The 22,861-nt window shown below is 54.1% G+C and overlaps 4 protein-coding genes across 4 annotated transcripts; 2 read left to right on the top strand and 2 right to left on the bottom strand.

Annotated features, from left to right (window-relative positions):
* The first annotated feature begins 10,462 nt into the window (after positions 1-10,462).
* EV422DRAFT_527396 (uncharacterized protein) lies at positions 10,463-11,912 on the top strand. The gene has a single exon (XM_053070213.1). The coding sequence runs from the start codon at positions 10,605-10,607 to the stop codon at positions 11,457-11,459; it is 855 nt and encodes a 284-aa protein (XP_052926374.1). The 5' UTR covers positions 10,463-10,604; the 3' UTR covers positions 11,460-11,912.
* Positions 11,913-12,186: 274 nt separating this feature from the next.
* Positions 12,187-14,469, bottom strand: EV422DRAFT_566984 (uncharacterized protein; the record flags this gene model as incomplete). The annotated part of the gene is made up of 7 exons (XM_053072490.1): positions 12,187-12,412; positions 12,650-12,685; positions 12,777-12,965; positions 13,068-13,407; positions 13,468-13,626; positions 13,698-14,114; positions 14,202-14,469. 7 exons carry the CDS (start codon positions 14,467-14,469, stop codon positions 12,187-12,189), a joined length of 1,635 nt encoding a protein of 544 aa, XP_052926373.1.
* A 976-nt stretch (positions 14,470-15,445) lies between these two features.
* On the top strand, positions 15,446-20,180 carry EV422DRAFT_436047 (timeless protein-domain-containing protein). Its single transcript, XM_053067210.1, has 22 exons — positions 15,446-15,873; positions 15,948-16,109; positions 16,196-16,355; positions 16,433-16,562; positions 16,634-16,801; positions 16,866-16,982; positions 17,049-17,253; positions 17,324-17,445; positions 17,515-17,664; positions 17,738-17,782; positions 17,854-18,002; positions 18,074-18,189; positions 18,272-18,387; positions 18,457-18,603; positions 18,677-18,826; positions 18,910-19,031; positions 19,109-19,193; positions 19,255-19,345; positions 19,432-19,533; positions 19,596-19,804; positions 19,878-19,977; positions 20,060-20,180. The coding sequence occupies exons 1-22, from the start codon at positions 15,732-15,734 to the stop codon at positions 20,107-20,109; spliced, it is 2,838 nt and encodes a 945-aa protein (XP_052926372.1). The 5' UTR covers positions 15,446-15,731; the 3' UTR covers positions 20,110-20,180.
* Positions 20,181-20,553: 373 nt separating this feature from the next.
* Positions 20,554-22,745, bottom strand: EV422DRAFT_527388 (uncharacterized protein). Its single transcript, XM_053070212.1, has 3 exons — positions 22,063-22,745; positions 20,766-21,985; positions 20,554-20,699 (listed from the first exon to the last, which is right to left on the bottom strand). Exons 1-2 carry the CDS (start codon positions 22,682-22,684, stop codon positions 20,979-20,981), a joined length of 1,629 nt encoding a protein of 542 aa, XP_052926371.1. The 5' UTR covers positions 22,685-22,745; the 3' UTR covers positions 20,554-20,699; positions 20,766-20,978.
* Between the last annotated feature and the right edge of the window lie 116 nt (positions 22,746-22,861).

Raw genomic sequence — 22,861 nt, 5'->3', positions numbered from 1 at the left:
ATCTCTGGCCATTTGTCAACCCCCAATACTTCTCCACAGCCAGCAGCTGTAGCAATGCTCTCTACGCTCGCCACGCCCGCTCTAGGCTAGGTAGCATAGCTGGCGCTTACCCAGCCCCCTCTGGTTGTTGTTCTTCGCTCTGCTGGGTTGTTCATCTAAAAATAGGCGCCCCCTCTTCGGCCATTCCCTTCCTCCCCAGCAGATCAACACCAGTTCTTCTCACATCCTGTTCTAGTTCTCATTCCTTGTTTCGCCAATACAATCTCTTGTCGCCTATCGCTCTCGCTCTGTCATCTCTTCTTCGCTTCCGCCTCCATCGTCGAGATCATAACACTTTCTGCCTAGAAACAATGGCGCCAGTACGACAGCGCTTCGCTTTTATGCTTTTATGGTATGCTCCTGATGCCAAAGACCCTCCGGTGTCACAAACGGTGGCGATATGAGGGGACCAATGGTGGACTCCATCATAGATCGTCCAGATCCACGCATCTCACCATTCTCGTTAGCATTATCGAAGCCGACTGCATGTGGAGACTTTCCGCGATACCCTTGGGAGTGTTTCCATCCTCCCGAGTCCCCGGTTAGGGTTCCCGTAGTTTATTTCCTCACGTGACTCCCCTCCCGCTTACGCCACGCTTCCGCGTACGGGACTTCACTCTTTTCTTCCCCTTCGGACCTCGCGTCCTCTTTACACTTTAGACTTTTCTACACAAGACAATACATACTTCACAGTACAGCATTGCAAACTACATAGAGTTCGCTCAGTCATCTGCTTCCTCTGCCGACTACTGCTAAGTCTTTTTGTGTTCTGGTTAATGGAACAGGAAAGGTCAGAAACCGTTGTCCTACGAGACCTGCTCCCGCCAGTTTATGACAAATGGTAGGGCATCTTACCGTCACTCCAAAAAACCGGCCTGGCGAGGTTGCAGATGCTGAGAATTGAGACCTCCTCTTGCCAGCTGATTTCCCCTCAGCTGATTTCCCATCCGCGGTTCTGTTTAGTGGCACGCTATTCCCTGCTGACCTTGTTTGGCCGTTGCCTTTTGCGGCATTCGTTGAGCTGAGCGGGTGGCATGGCTAGTTACGTTGGGACACTTGCCAGAAGAGCGACGGGATGACCGTCCCGCAGAGGCTGTTGAGGCTGCTCGTGGACAGCGGGCGAACATGGTGAGAAGCGCCCTGAGTCGTGGCTTGCGCTTGATTTGTCGGAGAACAAGAAAGCAAGTCGGACTGTCTGCCTAGTCTCCAGGAATATAGATTCTCAGGCTGGTGCCACTGTTCGAAGTGTATAATAAGTCGGCAGCTCCTGTCGTCGATGTCGATACCTTGATAAGCGACTCCTATGTTTACTTATATTGGCCGCTTACAGACATTGCGATTACGCCACACAAAATGAGCCGGCTTGTTCAGGTGAGCAGACGCCAGAGTCAGGGTGAGGATAAAAATGGGGAATTAAAAAAGGATGTGCCCGGCGACGATGTTCCCGTCAAGGCGACCCGACGCATGCACTCAGAACCCATAGGTGTGGCTGCTTTGGGCGACGGCGATGTGAGGCCAGTACCTTCACACCGTGCATCTACATGGAAGGAACGGTCCGCACCACTATAGGTGAGAATTAGAAGCCGAGAATTAGAAGCCGCACACAAAGCCGATCGCTTGAGGCTGATAGGGCTGATTGTTTTGGGACGGCCTCGCGATATGGAAAAGGCATCGCTTGAGGCTGATAGTTTTGGGACGGCCTCGCGAACGTCCACTCGTGCACCCTGGGAAGCACTCCCACCATGACGACGGCAATCACATCCGAATCCCCACAACTCACTATCGCCCCAGAACACAGCTAACTCGAGTATCCACTTTTCACCTCAAGTGAACTACCATGGCAAAGTCCAGACGATCACAATCAAAAGCTTCCATCGCAATTTGAGATGAGCGCCAACAGCGACGAAAATTGGTAAAGCTTGATAGCATACGAGAGAGGTTGAATGTTATGGACGACGCGCCCATACCATAAGCTTACCTACTGACAGCCGCCAATGTCAACCGCCAAATGTCAAACGCCAATGTCAATGTCAATGTCAGTGTCAATGTCAGTGTCAATGACCATGTCAATGCCACTCCCCCTCTCTCCTCTCATTTTGCCAATCCTCTTGCAATATCGCCACTCCTCCTCTCTCCTCTCATTTTGCCAATCCCCCCTCGGCTTCTCCACACCCCCCACTACTTCCCCATAGCCAGCAGCTGTAGCAATGCTCTCTACGCTCGCCACGCACACTCTAGGAGCATAGCTGGCGCCCCCCCAGTCCCCTCTTGTTGTTGTTGTTCTCTGATCTGCTGGGTTGCCTATCTATAAATAGCCGGCCTCTCTTCGTCCATTCCCTTCCTCCCCAGCAGATCAACACCAGTTCTTCTCATCTCCTGTTCTAGTCCTTGTTTCTTGTTTCGCCAATACAATCTCTTGTCGCCGATCACACTCGCCCTGTCTTCTCTACTTCGCTTCCGCCCCGTCGTCGAGATCATAACAGTTTGATCTGCTCCAACACTGCGAAGTTCGGAACATGTCCAGCCCTGCATCCGACAAACCTTTTTTTCGCCATGTCCCAACCCGAATCCGTACCTTTCACCGCCAAGCAATGGAACGATATGTGCCAAGCCATCGCCGCCTTGCAAAGCCAAAACGCCAACTTGCAGACCAACCTAGCGCAAGCCCAAGCCGACGCACAAGCTGCCCAGAGCATCGCCGCCCAGGTTCAAGCCGATACGTACACCCGTCCCCAAGTCGCCAACCCTGCTCTGGAGCCAAGAATCAGCTCGCCCGAGAAGTTTGATGGTACCCGCAGCAAATTCCGTGGGTGGTTGAACAACATCCGGTTGATGTTTGCTCTCCAGCCCGACCGCTACCCCAGCGACATCATCAAGATCCAAACTATTGACACCTACCTCACCAGCACTGCGCAAGCCTGGATGGCGCCCCTAGTCAAACGCCAAGATCACAGCCTTCAGGACTTTGATAGTTTTATCAGTCAGATGCAATCGGTCTTCGGAGACAGCGACAGGGTCCGCACCTCTGAAAACAAGCTCCAGAACCTTCGCCAAACCCGTGCAGCAACCGAGTACGTCGCTGAGTTCCGCCAGCTACAATGCGATGTCTCCTGGAACGACCAGGCCCTGATTGCTACCTTCCGCCGTGGCCTCAAAGAAGACGTCAAAGACCTGATGCTCACAATGCCCCCTGCGGCCACCATTGATGTGGTGATGGAGCAGGCTATCCAGTGCGATAACCGGCTGTTTGAGCGCCGCCTGGAGCGAAACAGAAGCCGCCAGACCTTCCCGGTTCCCCACACCTCGTTTACTACTACCAACACTGTCGACCACAGCGAGCCTATGCAGATTGACGCCGCTCGTCCCCGCGGCCCTCTGAGCCCTCAGGAACGCCAACGCCGCATTTCCAACAACCTCTGCCTTTACTGCGGTGGCGCGGGGCACATTGCAAAAGTCTGCCCCGTCAAGAACAAGACCACCACCCGTGCCGCCAACGTCGACATCAAAGAACCCTCCACCGAACAGGGTTTTCCCAAAGTCCAGCCGCAGTAAAGCCCCAGCGACTGGACAACACACACCGCCCCGGGCCTCCTAACCTCGCAGCTCCTGCAACGGGAGAGGCCACCCCCCTGGTTCCCGACTCCCTTATAGCCGACACAACCCTCCTAGCCGCTGCCCATGTCGATGTTATGGACGACGCGCCCATACCATAAGCTTACCTACTGACAGCCGCCAATGTCAACCGCCAAATGTCAAACGCCAATGTCAATGTCAATGTCAGTGTCAATGTCAGTGTCAATGTCAATGTCAATGCCACTCCCCCTCTCTCCTCTCATTTCGCCAATCCCCTTGCAATATTGCCACTCCTCCTCTCTCCTCTCATTTCGCCAATCCCCACTCGGCTTCTCCACACCCCCCCACTACTTCCCCATAGCCAGCAGCTGTAGCAATGCTCTCTACGCTCACCACGCACGCTCTAGGAGCATAGCTGGCGCCCCCCCAGTCCCCTCTTGTTGTTGTTGTTCTCTGATCTGCTGGGTTGCCTATCTATAAATAGCCGGCCTCTCTTCGTCCGTTCCCTTCCTCCCAAGCAGATCAACACCAGTTCTTCTCATCTCTTGTTCTAGTCCTTGTTTCTTGTTTCGCCAATACAATCTCTTGTCGCCTATCACTCTCGCCCTGTCTTCTCTACTTCGCTTCCGCCTCCGTCGTCGAGATCATAACAGTCGAAAACTCCGAAATTAACCCCCGCGCCATGCTTGCGCTGGGTCCCGTCGAACCCTTCAACTACCCCGTTACCATCATGGTATCATCCAGCTGCGCCCCAATACCTACCTCAGCCATGATCGACAACGGTGCCCTGTCCTGCTTCATCGACAGAGACTTTGCCCGCAAACACCGCATCGCCCTAGTCCCGCATGAGCGTCCACTGACAATCGAACTCGTCGACGGTCAACCCAGCTCTGCTGGGCCAATCACCCATCACACCCAACCAGTAGGCATGTGGGTCGACGACCACTTCGAAGAACTCGTCTTCCATGTCACCAAATCACCCCATGCTCCAATCCTCCTTGGTCTCCCCTGGCTCCGCCTCCACGACATTAACCTTGACTTCAAGAACCTTTCAGTCGGTTTCCGTTGCGACTGCCAGTACCATGAATTCGCGAATTGAGACAACTCTCCAGCACCCCCGAGCCCAGCACCCGCCAGAACCCCCGAGCCCTTGATCCGCATCCCCCAGGATGAAATCCCCGTCGACGAAACATGGTCGATTCCAGTACCCAAGGTATCTCGCTCCAGCACCCCAGAACCGGCTCCCACGCCGCTCCAAGTCTCGTTCATCTCCGCCCCAGCCTTCCGGGTCGCAGCAAGGCATGACCAGGTCTTTGTTGCCTACGCCAACCCTGCAAAACCCGATCTCCCTGCCTCGCCTAGCCCCAGTAACCCCCCGACACCCGAGAAAAACATCAAAGACTTCTTGCCCCCGAATATCAAGATTTTGCCGACGTTTTCGAAAAGAGAAATGCTGACACTCTCCCCGAGCACCGGCCCTACGACTGTCCAATCGATCTGGAAGAAGGCAAGCAGCCACCTTTCGGCCCGATCTACAGCCTCAGCGAACCAGAAATGAAGGCACTCTGCGAATACCTCCAAGAAAACCTCGCCCAAGGATTCATCAAACCCTCAAAGTCCCCTGCCGGTGCGCCAGTCTTATTCGTGAAGAAAAAGGACGGTTCTCTCCGCCTCTGCGTGGATTATCGAGGCCTGAACAGCATCACGGTGAAGAATCGCTACCCCCTGCCCCTGATCAACGGTATCATGGATTGTTTGCGCGGCGCCCACCGTCTCACCAAGATCGACCTCCACGGCGCTTATAACCTCTTACGCATGCGCCCGGGCGATGAATGGAAGACCGCCTTCCGCTGCCGCTACGGCCTATTCGAATACAATGTCATGCCCTTTGGACTCAGCAATGCTCCTGGCGTCTTCCAGTACCTGATGAACGACATCTTCTGCTACATTCTCGATGTGTTTGTTGTCGTCTACCTCGATGATATCCTGATATTCTCCAATAACCCCGAAGATCACCCCAAACATGTCCGCGAAGTCTTGTCCCGCCTCCGACAGCATGGGTTGTACGCCAAACCAGAGAAGTGCGAATTCAACCGCGAATCCGTTGAGTTCCTAGGCTTCATCATCTCCAAGAAAGGCATCCAGATGGACCCCAAGAAGATCGCTGCCATCACGGATTGGGAACCTCCCAAGAATGTCAAAGGCGTCCAGCGGTTCCTCGGCTTTGCCAACTTCTATTGCCGATTCATCCAAGGTTATTCCAAGATCGCTACCCCGCTCACAGCCCTGACCCGGAAAGACATCCCGTACGCCTGGACACCCGCCGCAAACACCGCCTTCGAGAACCTGAAGAAAGCATTCACCACCGCCCCCATCCTTGCTCACCCTGACCCAGAGAAGCCCTTCGTCGTCGAAACTGACGCCTCCGACTTCGCTCTTGGCGCAGTTCTCCTCCAACCTGACCAGGACAATCAGCTCCACCCCGTGGCCTTCCACTCTCGCAAATTCACGGCCGAAGAGATCAACTACGAGATCTACGACAAGGAACTTCTGGCCATCCAAGACTCCTTTGCCCAGTGGCGACACCATCTCATTGGCGCCCGTCACAAGATCACCGTTTACTCCGACCATAAAAACCTTCAGTACTTCATGACCACCCGCACCCTGAACCGCCGCCAAGCCCGCTGGTCGATATTCTTCTCGGATTTTGACTTTGTCATTACCTATCGCCCCGGTTCCCAGCAGCACCAAGCCGATGCCCTCTCCCAACGCTCCGAACATGAGCTAAAAAAGGGGGAAGAGGCGTTCCGCTCCCAGGCAACCACAATTTTGACTCCCGAACGCCTTCGACTCGCCGCGGCCTACCTCACACCCATGGATACCATGCTGCTTGACAAGATTAAGGCCGCCCAGGCCTCTGATCCCCTCGCTAAGACCATTCGGCAAAAGCTCAAGATACCCCTCGCCCAACGAACCGAGGAAACCCAAGATCGTATCAAGCGGTTCTCAGATGAAGATGGGATCCTGCTGCACGATAACCCTGGTCTATGTCCCCACCAACGAGCTCCGAGCTGAAGTCTGCCACGACATGCACGATACACTCCTAGCCGGCCACTTTGGGATGTCCAAGACGCTCGAACTCGCCTCCCGCAACTACTGGTGGCACAGCCAGTGGCGCTTCGTCAAGGCCTACCACAAGTCCTGCGATACCTGTCCTGTAGCCAAGCGAAACTCCAGTCGACACAAACCATATGGCCTACTCCAGCCTAACAGTATCCCTACCCGCCCTTGGGGATCTTGGTCCCTGGACTTTATCACCGGTCTGCCTCCCGTGGACGGGTACGACTCCATTCCTGAACGTCAACTGTCGCCTCACCAAGATGGCCCACTTCATCGCCTGCAGCGAGTCAGAATCCGCCGAATCCACCGCCGACCTAGTCTTCCACAACATCATCCGTCTCCACGGCCTCCCCGACGACGTCATCTCTGACCGAGGACCCGAGTTTAAGTCCCGGTTCTGGCGTCGACTTCTCGAACTCCTTCGGGCAAAAGCCAACCTCTCCTCGGCCTTCCACCCCCAGAGCGATGGCCAGACGGAACGCACCAACCAGATCCTGGAGCAGTATCTCCGATGCTTTTGCAACCACCAACAGGACAACTGGAAACAGCTTCTGTCGTCCACCGAGTTCGCCTACAACAACACCCACCAGTCCGCCTCCCAGACCATCCCCTTCTACGCCAACAAGGGTCTCCCCCCCCGCTTCAGCTTCGCGGCCTCTGCTACCTCCAAATCCGTCAACCCCGCTGCTGAAGCCCACGCTAAACAAATCAGTGAAGTCCATGAACAGCTCGCCCTCGAGCTCAAGGAAGCCCAAGATCAAATGAAGCGCTACGCCGACGCTAAACGAATTCCTGGACCGGACTTCAAGCCTGGCGACCACGTCTGGCTCCTCCGCAAAAACCTCCAGACAACCCGGCCCTCTCAGAAACTCGACCATCCCAAGATTGGGCCATTCCCCATCGTTGAAAAAATCAATCCCGTCGCCTACCGGCTCAAGCTCCCGCCTACGTACAAAATCCACGATGTCTTCCATGTCTCGCTCCTCGAACCCCGCTTCACCATCCCCGAACGACACGAACCCGAACCCGCGCCCCCAGAGACCGTTGAGGGTCAAGAAGAGTCGGTTGTCGAAGCCATCCTTGACTCTCGCATCCATTGTCGTCGCCTTCAGTACTTGGTCAAATGGCAGGGCTGGCCTGACTCCGAGAACACCTGGGAGCCCGTGGAACACCTCACCTATACCGACGCACTCCTCCAGGACTTCCACAGCGCGTACCCCAACAAGCCTTCCTCTGTCCCCGTAGCTCCTCCTCTGCGGCCACACCAAACTGGACGCCGCCGCCGCCGCCGCTAAAGAGAGGGGTGATGTTATGGACGGCGCGCCCATACCATAAGCTTACCTACTGACAGCCGCCAATGTCAACCGCCAAATGTCAAACGCCAATGTCAATGTCAATGTCAGTGTCAATGTCAGTGTCAATGACAATGTCAATGCCACTCCTCCTCTCTCCTCTCATTTCGCCAATCCTCTTGCAATATCGCCACTCCTCCTCTCTCCTCTCATTTTGCCAATCCCCCCTCGGCTTCTCCACACCCCCCACTACTTCCCCATAGCCAGCAGCTGTAGCAATGCTCTCTACGCTCGCCACGCACGCTCTAGGAGCATAGCTGGCGCCCCCCCAGTCCCCTCTTGTTGTTGTTGTTCTCTGATCTGCTGGGTTGCCTATCTATAAATAGCCGGCCTCTCTTCGTTCATTCCCTTCCTCCCCAGCAGATCAACACCAGTTCTTCTCATCTCCTGTTCTAGTCCTTGTTTCTTGTTTCGCCAATACAATCTCTTGTCGCCTATCACACTCGCCCTGTCTTCTCTACTTCGCTTCCGCCCCGTCGTCGAGATCATAACATTGAAGTCCGTTGGTGAGGATTAACCTCACGTTGATCGGAATGACCAAGGTAAATACACCTAAGTGGGAATTCACTGCATTGAGTGAGACTCACTCACTCACTCACCAATTGATCATACGGTAGATGATGGCCGCCCATACATCATCTGGCGCAAACGGAAAAAAGAGCAGCAAACCAAACCGCACCCCTTCGGAAAGCATCTCACCTATAATGACTCCCTCAAGCAGTACACTGGAGAAGTTGATCATGACAATCGATACACCCACCTTGATCAGAAGATCGTAGTTGTTACTGACAAGGAAACGAACAAGATTGTATTCGCGGCAAAATTTCACCCATTTGGCACCATGTCAGCGGCTGACAGGAAGCGATTCGAAGAGATCGCCCTCCACCTGCATCAACAGCGCAAGCTGTCTCATCATGTAAAGGTGAATAGTGCCCAGACGGCTGGCACTATGATTGCCGTTGGCTGGCGTGGTGGCACAGACAGGGGAAGGACCACGGAGATCTATCAGCCGCTGATGAAGAAGGCCACGGTCAGCAAGGAGAAATGGCCCGCCTTACAAGCTGAGTTACCTAAAATTGAAGCACACTATCAGCACTTCCTCAATGAGTTTTCACCTTACTTGCTGTCTCAGATCAAAGAGCATGCAAAGGAACTACGCGTACCTACTTTCTCACAATCAGAGTTCGCCAACCTTGTACCCAATGACTTGTTCGCCAGCAACATCACCGCCACATCCCATGACTTTGCCAACAAATTTCACCGTGACAATGATAGGTCAAACCTCACTTATGGGTTGCTCCCTCTATGGGAGACGACGGGCCATCTGAAAACCAAGGCGGATGGGTTTGCCTGTGCCGGTGGAGTCTTTGCAAATGCAGACTACCGAGTACATGTTGACTTTGAGCCATGCGACGGCGTAGTAGAGATCATTTGGCGGGGACCCGAGGATGCGCATGCAACCACATCATCTGTTAGAGGACCTGACTCAACTCGTCTTGGTTCATCTGTACAGATCAATGAGCAGCTTGTTGGGCGTATCAATAAGCTGTTTTGACTACATGAGGAAGGTGTGGACGTTGCAGGTCACATACGCGGGCGATCAGAGACTTTTGAACGTTTTCAATAGACTTTGTGTATTTTGTCTAGTGAAAAGTTGGTGATTGTGATTGTGATTGTCTCCCGTTGCAGAGACTTCCGTCTGAAGGAAAAAGAACAGACGACAATGATCAGTACGTAGAATCCCAACAACATTGTTTCAAAACAAGCAGTGTCACAGATACTCTCATTTCCCACACTCTTGCATAGCGCATCAGAGTCTTGCCCGTGCCAAAGGTCTTGTATCATACTCGACCCGGGAATTGGAAGTGAGGGGAAGGGAAGTGACGAGGGTGACCGGGTAGAAAAACTTGCACTCTGCGTACCCCCTTATACCCATACCTTATACTGTATCGCACGTATCTTAACCGCATTTCTTTCCTCGCATTTATTTGTTGTCCCCATTTCAGCTCTGCCAGGCAGTTGTGGAGGCAAAATTACTTGCACATGGCTGTGTCCCCCCGCTTGTTTTTCAACCCTGGTCTCTTTTTGGAAAATATGATTTTTTTGCCATGTTTGGTTACGAGCAGTTGTTTTTGGGGGTTGAGGAGAGATGCATGATGGATGTGGCACGTAGACGGTGCTCCTCTGGACGGTGCTCCTCTGGACGGTGTCCTCTGCGCATGCGCATGGGACATTTGTATGGCGCACCGACGGCTTCATCCCGACGGTCATCACCAAGTCACTGCTTCCAGATCCCAATCACGCTCGTCCTCCTGTTGTACGTTGGTCGGAGTTCTTGCGTCGACCGAATGCGTGTGTCAAAATACGCGTCAAAAGGGCGCTTGTCCACCCACCCACCCTACGTACATAAAGTGCAGGCACCCCTTCTCCACCTCCCTCAACCCTGTTCTCACAGCACGACTATCAACCAACGAACGAGTCAACCGCAGCACATTTACCCAAACAGCACAACACAGAGAAATGACAATCCAACCCGTCACCCCGATCCCTCGCACATCCACCACCGCCCTCCTCTCCGCCTTCATCAAATCCGCGTGCTGGGACGAACGGACCTCCATGTCTTTCGCCAACCCCTCCGCCACCATCATCACAACCCCATCCTTCACTTACCACTACCAGAAAGGCGCCAAATTCACCCACATCTTCATATACGACCACATTGGCGCTGAGGAGGACATGCAGGGTGATTTGGCTGGTATTTTGGAGGGATTAGGCAAAGGCGTGAAGGTATGGGTGGATGGGGGCGTGGCATCGCCGCATGCCACGCCCTCCATACTCGAGCAAGCCGGGTTCACAAAACGCGAGTTCACGCATACGGATGTGGCGAGACTGTTGGAGATGGTGGATACGCACGGCACCACCATCGCGCCCACATCCATTCCCCCGCCAGAGGGGGTGACGATCCACGAGATCACATCGTCAACCGATCCACGATTCGCCGCCCGATGCGACATTGAGAGCGATGTTTTTGTGTACATCCCCACGCATGCCTCCCATCTGCCGGCTGCGCTGGCGGAGATGACCGACCGGTATGGTGACTACCACCTTCTTGCAACTGCTGGGGAGGAGACGGTGGCGTACATGACGCTCCGAGTCCACCGCGGTGTGGCGTACCTGCAGGGTTCGGGCGTGGCAGAGGCGTGGAGGAAGAAGGGTATCACCAAGGCGTTGTTGGCGAGGACGGTCACGAAAGCTGTTGAGTTGGGGTTTGAGGTGATGTTGACTGCGGGTTGCGATGATGATGCGGTGGGGGCTTGGACTGCTATGGGGTTCAAGGAGGTGTACACTTATTCGACTTGGGAGATTCAGTTGTGAAGGGGATGTTGGACGGCTCTGTTCTATGATTGCGAACGAACTTTTGGTAGGTGGGGCACAGGGGTATGTAGAGAACTTGTACATATAGAGTAGCTGCATTCATTGCTATGGCGTTGAAAATATACTATGGCGTTGAAAATAGATCAATAGCCTTTCAAAACCGTTAAGGCCCAGAGCTCTGCCACCGGGATGCCATAACGTTCAAACCAACAGTGACTTCCCTGCTATCCGGATCCAGATGTGAGACTCCAATCTTGACAGCTCAACGAACTCCCGAAAGGTCGACTCCAAGATGTACCTCCTCAATGTTCATAAAAGGCTATACCTCCTCAATGGGACCTCCCAATGTCCTTCACCTCCCATAACTCCTCAATGGGGACCTTGTAAACCTGTGTGAAATGCAAATATATTGAATGCCTACATACTTACATACATGCGTGTGAAGGAGATCCCCTCACATCCTAAGCTAGAAATGCATACATACCCCCTGTGCCCGCCCCTCCCCTTCCCCTGCCCTGCCAAGCGCCCCGCCTGCCCCGCCGACGAGGCCCGACGCTCACGGACGCACGGGCTCGCCGGCGACGCGGCAAAGGGCGAGGACGGGCGAGGACGGGCGAGGACGGGCGAGGCCTCCGACCTCATCCGCCCAAAAAAAGACCAAAAAGAACTCCAATAATGAGGGCGAGCCCTCTCCCGACTGTGTGACATCCCCCGCAGCTCTCGTATCTCACTCCCCCCAAAGGATCTTCTCCCTCTTCGCCACAATTTTTCCGATAGCCCCCCTCAACTTCCTCCAGGGGTAGATCTTGATATCCTTCTCAATGTTGCGCGGGCGCGGGTTGGGGTAGGCCATTATCTGGGTGAAGAAGGAGGAGGTGGGTTTGCGGGAGATGGTGCAGGGGCGGAGGGATTCGAGATTGCGGCGTATCCGGTTTTTGGCTTCGGTTGTGTAGCTGGGGGGGGGGGGGGGGGGGGTCGGGGAATGAGGGACATTGAAGATGTGAAATTGCGGTAGTTGTTGGGAGATGAGGAAAGGGAAACGACAAGAGGGATGGGGATATTTGGGATAAACGATGGGGGATTGGGAGGTATTAAGCAAGGAAGAAAGGCATTAAGCAAGATGATTGGGTCAGCCCGCATGGTATTCTCCATTGTATTAATTCAAAATTCCCACCGCCCGCGATACCTACCGTTGCTGCAGAACAAACTCCAACATGGAGATAAAGCTAACACAAAAGACATCAGCGAAAACGTTTCTAATTTGTTAATCCCACCAAATTGTTTATCCCACGAGAAACACTCAGATAGTACACATACTCAACACTAGTAATATAACAACCGCCCTTCTCGCGCCAGTTGATGCTTGAAACGAGATGTGTAGATGATGGGTCGGCCGTCGGGAGGGAAGGGTTGTACGGAGTGACCCTGTAGGAGAGCGTGGTCGGGTTTGGAAACGTGCGGACGATTTGGACGATCCGTCGGCCTGCTTGGCGTTCTTGAGGTGTCCTGTTTGAATTTTGTTTGAAGGGGATGTGTTCAGTATAGCACGAAAAACATATATCGCATCGCCGAAGATTGCGCGGAATATTTGAGGCAGCGATGACATACCACACATTGGCATCACCCATCCTCTCAATCGCCTCATCAATCTCCCACGCATCCATCTCGCCCGCGCTGCTCTCCCGCGCCTCGCTCTCCTCGTCCATATCATTCTCCTCCCCCTCCTCCGTCTCCTTCTCAACGCCCACTTCTTCCTCATCATTCCACCTAACCCCATCCGCACACCTAAAATACGAATCCGACGACCACGACGACGCGGTGGACGCCACGGGGCTGATGGGCATCATTGTCGGGTGCTTGCAGCGGAAGTGGTCGGCGGGTGAGGGGGGAGTGAGGGAGGCGAGGAGGCCGGGAAAGGGTGGGGTTTGCGGGATTATGGGGATGCCGTCTGTGGGAGATGAGAGTGAGGGGGACGAGGTAGCATGGGGGATGTGGAAAGAGGGCTTACATGTGCAGTTGCTCAGGTCCGGTGTCATGAGGCGGTCTTCGTCGGTGCTAAGATCGGCGTCGGACCCAGGAAGAGAGGGTGAGAGCGAGCTTTGTGGGGTCGGGGGTAGGTCGATGTGGGGGTCATGGGTGCCGTTGGGATAGTATGTGATTTGTTTGCCTGGCAAGCATACCCGATTTGACATCAGCACAGATATGTATTGTTGAGAAGGGAAGAAAGCGCAGGCTCACCATGTTCAATCTTGACATCCACATACCCAAACAACCCAACATGCCCAGCCCACCTCCCCGCATCGCCCGCGTCAAGCACAAGCGCAACCGGCACATCGCTTTCCATATACCCCGTCCAGCTCAATTCCGGCACGCCCAACGACAGCATCACAGCGCCCGAATGTAACACCACCTGACTAACAGCATTCTCCAAATAAAAGCCGAACTGAACACTGTACACGGCGGATGTGAACGTCTGCGGCGCGTTGAACAGGAGCTCGAGCGTATCGCCGGCACGACCGTGCTCAGGGCCCCAGTTGGAGAGATAGATGTGAATGGGTGGGAGGTGCGTTGTGGCGGTGATTACGGTACCGTCGGGGGCGACGGGGAGGACTTCGAGCTTTTGAGGGGGGGTGGAGTAGGGGTGGTGGTGGTTGGCTGGAATATTTGGAGAGAAGAACAATAAAAACGTTAATGTCGATGTAGGTCGCCCTGAGGAATGGGGATCGAATAGAGGCAACGCACCATCATGCTGCATAAGCCTTCCAGACTGGGTCACAGTAGTCTCCTGCTCACGCTCGTCGCTCTCGAATTCTTCGTAAACTCCGTCGTCGTCGTCGTTGTTTTCGTCGTTTTCGTCGTTGTGGTTTTCTTCCTCCTCACCGTCAGCTTCAGACGAATGCACGTCAGACATAGCTCGCTCGGTCCAGTCCTGACTTCCCCACTCCGGCGCAAGGTGCAGGAACGCACCCCAGTCGTCGAAGAAGTCATCGTGGTAGAGGCGCTCACTCATTGTTGGAGGTGTGTGTGTCGTCGTTCAGGGAGCCCATCCCCTTTTTTTACTTGTGCTGGAGGAAGTTTTGGCGCAGGTGTGAGAGTGATTGATAGATGAAGAAGGAAGGAGGAAGGAGAGACCCCTGCTTCTCGAATTCGGAGAGACGCATGAAGGGACATGCGAAAGAGGGGCATTTGGCCTCTTTGACATTTTGGCTGGCATTAGGCATTGAGAACAGCGCAAGGGACTGCCGGGGCAAACATCCGAGCGTGACAGTTCAGTCGCTCTGATACCTGCCCAGAAAGTGCGATGGTTCAATTTTCGGCGGCCTTTGTGGGGGATGAAAGCAAGGGATTGCTCTAGCTCTTCCCAGAAGAAGGAGATACGGGAAAGCAAGGAGTCACTGGGGACGAAAAGGTTAAAAAGGTACGCCTTCCTTCGGAGCGATCCCCCCCTCTCACCTAACTGGGACTATGCGCAACCACCGGAGGATAGGGAGGTAAGGGATTGGTGCCATTGGAAGTCCTCCCCGAGTCCCAGTCACTCCACGAATTTATAATCTCTGGGAGACTGGGACTCGGCAGGGACTGCGTGGCACGGTGTGGGGCGGCACGCTGGTGTGAATGACGCTAGAATCTGTGGAGGTTGAGGACAGAAGGATAGGAAGGGTCGCTGAGCAGCTGATGCCTGATGGAACAGGCGTATTGAACTTAGCTTGCATGGCTCAAATGGTCCCCCTGACTGACAGCCGGGGTAGTATATCTCTGCTGGGAGCAAAGATGGAGCGTGAGTAGTGGGCTATACGTTTGACGTTTCCATGTTAGGCGTGGAAGGGACAGGCTTGCGGTCAGTGTGGAAAGGGACGGGCGTGATGGGCAGCAGATATGCCTGGCGTATAGATACGGCGGTCCCCGTGACTGACAGCTGGGAGTTTAGTATACCTATGTGACGCCTGGCACGAGGACGGGAAGTGGCTGACAGCGCTTTTTTGACGCTTTCACTTTGACAGGACCGCGCTGTTGTATTCGCTGGTCACTTCTTGTCCGAAACGCTTTCCATTTGTCCGAACTCTGAACGATCTGGAATCTGGACTTCCCCAATGGCATAGGAGAAGGTTGTACTTCTCGAAAGGCCCTTCCGAGGAGAGGCATTTTGCAACACTTGTATAGGAGAGCGGAGAATCCGGCAAGAAGTCCTATCAACAGACTCACCGGGAAAGTGTCCTTCGATTCTGGCTGAGCATCGACAATAAGGAGAATTCTAGCAATATTACCGCCGCAATGGACGACGACACAACGCAACGAGACTCCCACCTACTGTCTATATGTGCGGCCCTGGGGGGATATGAGGAGTCGGAGCGCTTTGTGGAGGGTGTCGGGCTCGTTGAAGGCCGGTACTATGTCATGGGCGACGAAACGCTGGGTACGAAGTCTTAGTCGGGGTACTTGGGACAAGCAGCGTTAAGGTCTCGTACTGAACCCCATTGTCATCGTCAGCCTGTTTGAGAGACTTGAAGAAGCTGCTTCGAAACGACCAGAGTTCGAAAGAAAAGACTGTGTTGCGAGCGCTGGGGAGGTGGAATATTCTGCAGACGGACTTGATACCTATCCTATTGGCGGCAAAGGCGACCGGGCAGGAGAAGATATCGCAGACTGTTGGTGCGTATGCACTGTAGGGGTTGAATTTTGGCAGACTGCCGAAGGCTGCAGGAGCAAGACGACTAAACGCGGTCTATGTGAAAAAGTCCAGCTATTTGTGCCTCTCACATGGCCGGTTGACCCGGAATCGATCGACGCTGCTGGTCAGCAGGAGATTCAAAGAGGGTACAAGGAAGCATTCCTTCAAGAGGGTGTGCTCCAAGCTATTATGGACCAACTGCTCAAGCCGTTTGCTAAGATATACCGGTACGACCGTTGATGCATCAGCCATCGTTCTCGCCATTTGGTGTGCTCCGGCCTCACTGCCAAAGTTTTTCTCGCAGGGAGAGGACGGATAGAGATCACACATTTGTCGCTCTGATCCTGACACTGTTCCGCAACCTCCTGGCCATCCGGGATGACCAGGCTGACATCACATCCACGGTGGAGAAGTATCGGAGATCAACCCTGCAGGTAATCACGTTGGCATTCCCGTCCTGGCCTTTATTCGAAGGAAGACTGGTTCCTGATGTAATGCCCAACAGGAAGACTTGATCATACACTTGGAAAAGGCAGACATCGTCGCTCTCCTCCTGTCTCTCGCGGGCTCAGTGGACGACCGGGAATACGTCGAGTACAACATGATCATAATGGAGATCTTCTACTACTTCTTCCTTGAGCGTGATCCGGAGCATCTGGTCTCGGCTGCAAAGGTCCGCCTTCCAAATTGCGTTCGCTGACAGCAAAAATGGGCTGCTGATAGGTCGGTTTTCGTAGAGTCGGTCGACGGAACTGGCTGCCTTGAGAGCCGAGGAACAACGGCTTAAGCAGCAGGCGCGGAAGGCAGCCACGAGGCATTCGAGATTCGGCGGAACGTTGTCTTTCAAGCTTACCGTAAGGACCACCATCGCGTCGAATGACCGGGGACTGCATGCATTGAAGTATGCATTTCATGTTTAGGACGGACAAACCTTCACAGTGCACAACCCAACAGCCGCCTACAACAGCGTCGAGGAAGCGCTGGACAAAAACAAGGGTGCGCAACGCGAGGTGCGCAATAAAGTGGGGCAGAACGAGATGAAGAAGGCACGGGCTGTTAGAAGCTCGGAAGCGGCCAGAATCTATTCCGAGACGGCGAGTGCTTTCTTGGCGAATTGCTTTAATTGTGAGTATTCTGCTGATGCCGCTATCGGTTGTGATCAAAGAGTCGGTATTTGACGGAATCGCGCTTCTAGGCATGGTGGAGTCCATCAGACGGGACTTTGCAGCCGAGCGCGACAAAGTACAGGAGCATCACTACGCGCGTTTCCTGTGGCTCTGCTCGTTCTTCCTGAAGTTCCAATTAGCATGCCTTCGTGTGGGTATCATCCGTGTGGCAACACACTCGTGAGCCTCCGATCGTCTCATCTCTCAACTTTTCTCGCAGGAATACCACCGAAAAGGCGAGGTAAACAGAGAAGCTGGACTTGCACCACCAGAGACGAGCGAGATGGATTTCGACACCGTCACCGAGTTCCTGGATCTTCGCGGTCTGGAGTTTGTGTGTGGCCGCATAAACCGTGCGAAGGACGAAAAGGTTTGTGAACATATCTTTGCCGTTGCACAAACTCACTTTTCCCATGTTCCTGACGCATACCACGCTTCTGAAGAGATGGCCAGAAGTCTATGTTGGGATCGACTGCCTGAAGCAAATCGTAAGGACCCGTCACTCTATGAGTATGTGAGCGACACCGTGACTCAACTTACCCTTTGATTTCATCGGCAGCTTCTATCCCTCGACGCCATGATGCTCTCCGCAGACGAGGAGCTGCGCGAAGCCTCTGAAACTATCCAGAAGAACATGTACTACGACCACTCGACTATCGAGTTGGCTTTCAGTCTTGTCACGAGTTTCAAGCGGAATCATCATTTGAGGTGCGAACTGACATCCTTGAAGAAATGCAAGCAGTGATGAAATACTCACGCAAGGCCTTCCCGATTTATAGCCATTTGAAGACTCTTGTTGAATTGGTACATGTCCTCCTCAAGATGCTCGAATACTATTCCCAGCAAAACGCCACGATGCTCAGGCGGAAGACGGTCAAAAAGAAGAAGAGACCAGGTCCGAGTGGTATGTCAACCTGTTTTTGTCGGTGCATATTTGTATTTTTGTAGGTCCAGTTGACGCTTATGATGTATGATAGGCCCGCAAGCCCGAGCCGAAGGCGACGAAAGTGAAGACGGCGAGCCGGATGTACAGAACGAGGCTGCCGAGGAGGCCATTCGCGAGTCGAAGGTTACGTTCAACCACATTGTCGCCGTGAGTCTCAAACCCATCCATGCTCAGTTCTTGTGGGAAGCAGATTGACTTTGTCGTCGTCCCCCCCAGCGTTTCGCGACGGATGGCACCGTATCGACATACTGCGTTCTGTTGAAGCATTACCGGGAGGTTGAAACACAGTACATATATTTCATAACTGTGATGTTCCATCGGTTGTTTTTTAAGGGCGGGGCTGGGGCGCCGCTGTTTTATAAGGTGAGAAAAAGCACTTACTCTTTCGCATTCATTCGTTCTGCCCCCGCGCTAACGAAGATGTTCGACATCGTAGCTGTCGGTCCTCCACCTCTTCAACAAGATCCTAGCCGACAAACGCGTGCTCCCGGTCTGCAAAGCGTTCTCGGAGCTGTATGCGTTCATAACGTACGCTACAGGCAAGTTCTTTAAGAAGGCGGAGGAGTATCCTATGTTGTTCCTTGAGGTATGGTTCGCGTTTTTGCCTGTTGCAGAATGGACATAAACATCTCGGACGGAGTGGATGAATTGGTATATGATGTTTTGTAGGTCTTGTACACCAAAACGAAAGGCGACTGCATGCGGATTGAGTTTGGGAACGAGGACCCGGTGCTGCCGTCCAAAGAGGACGAGGATACGGGGGTTGTTAAGGATATCGAGGTTAAGCCTGGGTATGATTTTCAACTCTGCTTGTTCAGCTCATTCCGTTTGCGTGGTTCTCATTGTGTGCGTTGTTTGGCTCACGTAGGTTGACATGGGGCGAGGAAGTGCAAGTCGCTGTGACCCTCCTGGTGGAGAAGGATGAGCGGGAGTTGGTAACGTGGATCACCGATGTGAGTCTTGCAATTTCGAATTCGCAGCTTTCATAGGGATAGCTGACATCTCTTGGTGCAGATCCTACTGGACGCGGCAACGCTGCGATCGCCGCGGCCGCCGACTGATGGGGTTGCTATGGATGAGGAGGTTGTTGTTAGCGAGGCTTATGGTATGTCGTTGCACGATACGTATTTCGCGAGTTGGCCGGTTCGGGTGAAGAGGGACGCTGATGGATGACTGGTTGATGGCACGTAGATATTAAGCATGAGACGGAAGAACAAGGCGTGGCACTTCAGCGGAACGTTGCCTTACGGTTATTGCTTCGCCTGTTGAGCTTTGAGGAGGTTACCGATGAAGGTAAGGAACGTTTCTTGCATCCCGAGTCCATACGACGTGCTCATCCACATCCCACGCCCCAGGCCCTTCCATATTCTACCGCATCCCCCCCATCATCACCTCCACATATCTCCTCGGCCACCGCGAAACCATCATCCGGTACCTCGAAACACCCAACGTTGAAGACGTCTCCGACATGGTCCGCAAGAAGCCGAAGAAGCGGAAACGGAAGGCGGCGGCGAGTGCGGGGACGAGGAAGGCTAAGGAGGTCAAGCAGTTCAAATCTAAACAGGTATGTTGGGTTGGTTTGCGTGAGTGTTCGGGGGGGTGAGCTTTTTGGTATTGAACTTTTCTGGGATGGCTAGTTTGTGTCGGATAGCGATGACGATGACGACGCGGAGTTCTACGCGCGGGAACGGGCGCTGAAGGAGAAATACGATGCGATTTATAAGATGATGATGGAAGGTGGGCCCGACGCTGCTGCCACTACCACTACTGCTGGTAGTAAGGGCAAGAGCATGAGTAAACCCACGACCGCACAAAACAGCGGGAGCGGGACGAGCACCCCGATCTCGGTGTCGGATGTCGAGTCGGTGAGCGGGAGCGGGAGTGGGAGTGAGTCTGAGGAAGATTCGAGGCCGCCGCCGTCGAACCGGATATCACCGGTTTTGGAGACTGGACGACCGAAACCTCGTGTGACAGCGAGTCCGATAGTCAAACGGGCTTTGACGGGGAGACGTCATGTTTTGGAGTCGGATGAGGATGACGATGAGGGGTTGGGGGGGAATGATAGTGGCAATGACAACCCCGGGGTGGGAAGCGGTGCGCCTACCATAGCAGCAGCCGCAGAACCGTCTACCGTCGCCACGCCGCAAGGACAGCGTGCGTTTGGAGGTGTGTTGGATAACACGCTACAGGCGTTGGATAATGCGCTATCAGGCCCCGTGACGACAGGAGGGGAGGTGGATTTCGAGGAGCTGCTGATGTCGCCTGCTACGAAGCGGAGACGGCGGGAGGAAAAGGGGTCGGGGGGTGTTGGTGGGAAGGGTGGGGTGGAGAATGGGTACGATGTGGGGATTGGAAGTGAGGGGAAGGGAAGTGATGAGGGTGACCGGGTAGAGAACTTGGGGGATGCGGAGGAAGAAAGGGCTGTGAAGGGCACTGTGAAGCGGAGACGGGTGTTCCAGGTATGTTGTTAGCGGCGTCTTGGGATTGGCTTGTTTTGATGCTGATCTAGGTCTGTGTCTGTGCAGGATTCGGATTCTGAGGCGGAGGAGACACAGGGGTGTTAATAGACACGGGTTCAAGCAATGACAGTCGGCGTGTATATTTTTGAGTACGGGCGTTAAGGAGCGCACTATCGCATCATTTTATGTTGATACACTTTGAAAATGGAACACACATAGACCCGCTAGTGATGTTCTTTGCAACAGCTGAGGCTGTACTCTGGAGCCCACTCCTTCGAGCTAACTATCCATAACCACCTCAGCCGCACTTACAACCCCCCTAACCGTCCTCAACCACTCGTTCCCCTCTCCCCACCACGCACCCCTAACACCGCCTTCCAAAAAGACCCTCGAAAACGCCACCGCCACATCCACCGTATTCGCATCCACCTCCTTCCCCCCTACACTAATCCCACTATACACCTTCGTCGACTCCCACAACGGCTTCCCCGGCCCTGGCAGATGCGACTCAACCAGCTCGGTCAGTGACGACAACGCCGGATTCACGACCAAGAAATCGGTGGTGAGCGCGAAATGCGTCGTTAGGCGGCTGATGAAGGTCATGAGCGCAAGGCGGAGGTCGAGGCCTGTTATGCGGATACATCCACTCGATGATGATGGAACACAGTGGTGAACGACTTCATCGAAGAGTTTCCTACAGCTCTGCGTATCGAGTACCAACGCCTCGAGCGCGTGTGAAGCGGATGTGATTTGGATGAGTTTTGTGGCGATGTGGTGAGGGAGGGATGTTGATGTCGCTTGTGGGAAGTTGGAATCACGGGGATGCGTTTCCTTGCGTATTTCGATCAATTGTGCACGAACAACGCTGGCGATCTTTGCGACGACGCGGGTGCGTGCGGGGATGTTTAGGTGGGTCCAGATATGTGCGCCACCGCGGTTGGTTTGTTCATGTGGTGATGATGCGGACCGGTGGGCTACGGAGGGTGCGAACGGTGGTGAAGATATGAGCAAGTTCTGCAGCAACTGGGCGGATGCGAGGGCTGCGAATGTAGGTGCGGGGTTTATGTGGAGCGGGGTGAGACGGGTTGCGGGGTGGGATTGCAGGTGGGTGTAGCGGGCGGTGGTGGTGGAAGACGTTAGGAGGATGGAGAGGGTGCGGAGGGTTGTGGTGAGGATGGAGGTTGCGGTGTGGGATGTGGATGTTGGGAGGGCTGAACAGCGGGCGCAGACGTCGAGAGTGATGTTGGTGAGGGATGTCGCGCAGAGGAGTTGGGTTGCCCATGCACTGCCGTGGCAGATACCATTCCTGCGTCAGAGAAGCAAACCTGTAATAGCTATGTGTAAAGAGTAATGCATACATACCAGACAGACGCCCTTTCCACGGCCGAAGCATGCACTTTCATTGCCGTGCCGTCGAACACACGCGCGATCATCTTGACTGCGTCGACGGCAAGATTCCCTGCACGATCGGAACGGAAGCCTAGTCCGACCGTTTCCTCCCCGCTGCTTTCGAAAGTCCGTATTTGCTTCAGACATACTGGGACGAGACTGATACAAAGTCCCGTACCCCACGTGCTGCATTGTTCTTTTGTGTTCTCCTGGTTGGTTTTGCTGATGAGGTCCCCAACGGCGCTCAAGATGTTCCTGGCTTCCTCCTCGTCCCTTGGACGTAGATACGGCAAATTCGCCAAGCCTGATACGTGTTCCACGACGCATATCGCTGGAGGAGTTTGACGCCTCACCCTCGCGCTAACTTCGTTAATTTGACATAGGACCTGCTCCGTCTGAGATAGTGATGCAAGAAGGCTTGGCAGGTCCGGGCGGTGTGACGAGGTGAGAGAGCGTAGTTCCTTCAAGAGGGTTTGTAGCTTCCTGCAGTAGGCGTCATCGTCCTTGGAGGTGGGAGAGAGGGAGGCGAGAAAAGCGGCGGTGAGGGAAGATATCCGGCCAGCGAAGGACAGGTCTTTGTCGTCGTCTTGGGACATCAAGTTATATGCTTCCCACCTCTCCAGGTGTTGTTGGCAGTGTTTCCTGCTGCCGGTTTGGTGAAAAAGGTGTTCCAAGGGGTGTCCGAAAGCGCGCGTTGTCCGAATCCAAGGTTGTCCGAACGCCCTCTCTCGTCGGGAGCGCCTTTTGGGGTCCCCACTCGTTATTATTGGGCT

Source organism: Fimicolochytrium jonesii (assembly GCF_025526975.1).
Source record: "Fimicolochytrium jonesii strain JEL569 chromosome Unknown EV422scaffold_9, whole genome shotgun sequence".
Taxonomy (NCBI): Eukaryota; Fungi; Chytridiomycota; class Chytridiomycetes; order Spizellomycetales; family Powellomycetaceae; genus Fimicolochytrium; species Fimicolochytrium jonesii.
Note: the sequence above shows the minus strand (reverse complement) of the source record. Positions and strands in the feature narration are given on the sequence as shown.

Excerpts from the sequence above, each read along its gene's own strand:
- EV422DRAFT_527388 (XM_053070212.1), bottom strand. The coding sequence starts at position 22,684 with ATGTCCCAAGACGACGACAAAGACCTGTCCTTCGCTGGCCGGATATCT. Across the intron at positions 21,986-22,062 it reads CGTGGAAAGGGCGTCTGTCT|GTGCATGGGCAACCCAACTC; the intron begins GGTATGTATGCA and ends TCTGCCACGGCA.
- EV422DRAFT_436047 (XM_053067210.1), top strand. The coding sequence starts at position 15,732 with ATGGACGACGACACAACGCAACGAGACTCCCACCTACTGTCTATATGT. Across the intron at positions 19,032-19,108 it reads GATATCGAGGTTAAGCCTGG|GTTGACATGGGGCGAGGAAG; the intron begins GTATGATTTTCA and ends TGGCTCACGTAG. Across the intron at positions 19,805-19,877 it reads AGCAGTTCAAATCTAAACAG|TTTGTGTCGGATAGCGATGA; the intron begins GTATGTTGGGTT and ends TGGGATGGCTAG.
- EV422DRAFT_527396 (XM_053070213.1), top strand. The coding sequence starts at position 10,605 with ATGACAATCCAACCCGTCACCCCGATCCCTCGCACATCCACCACCGCC.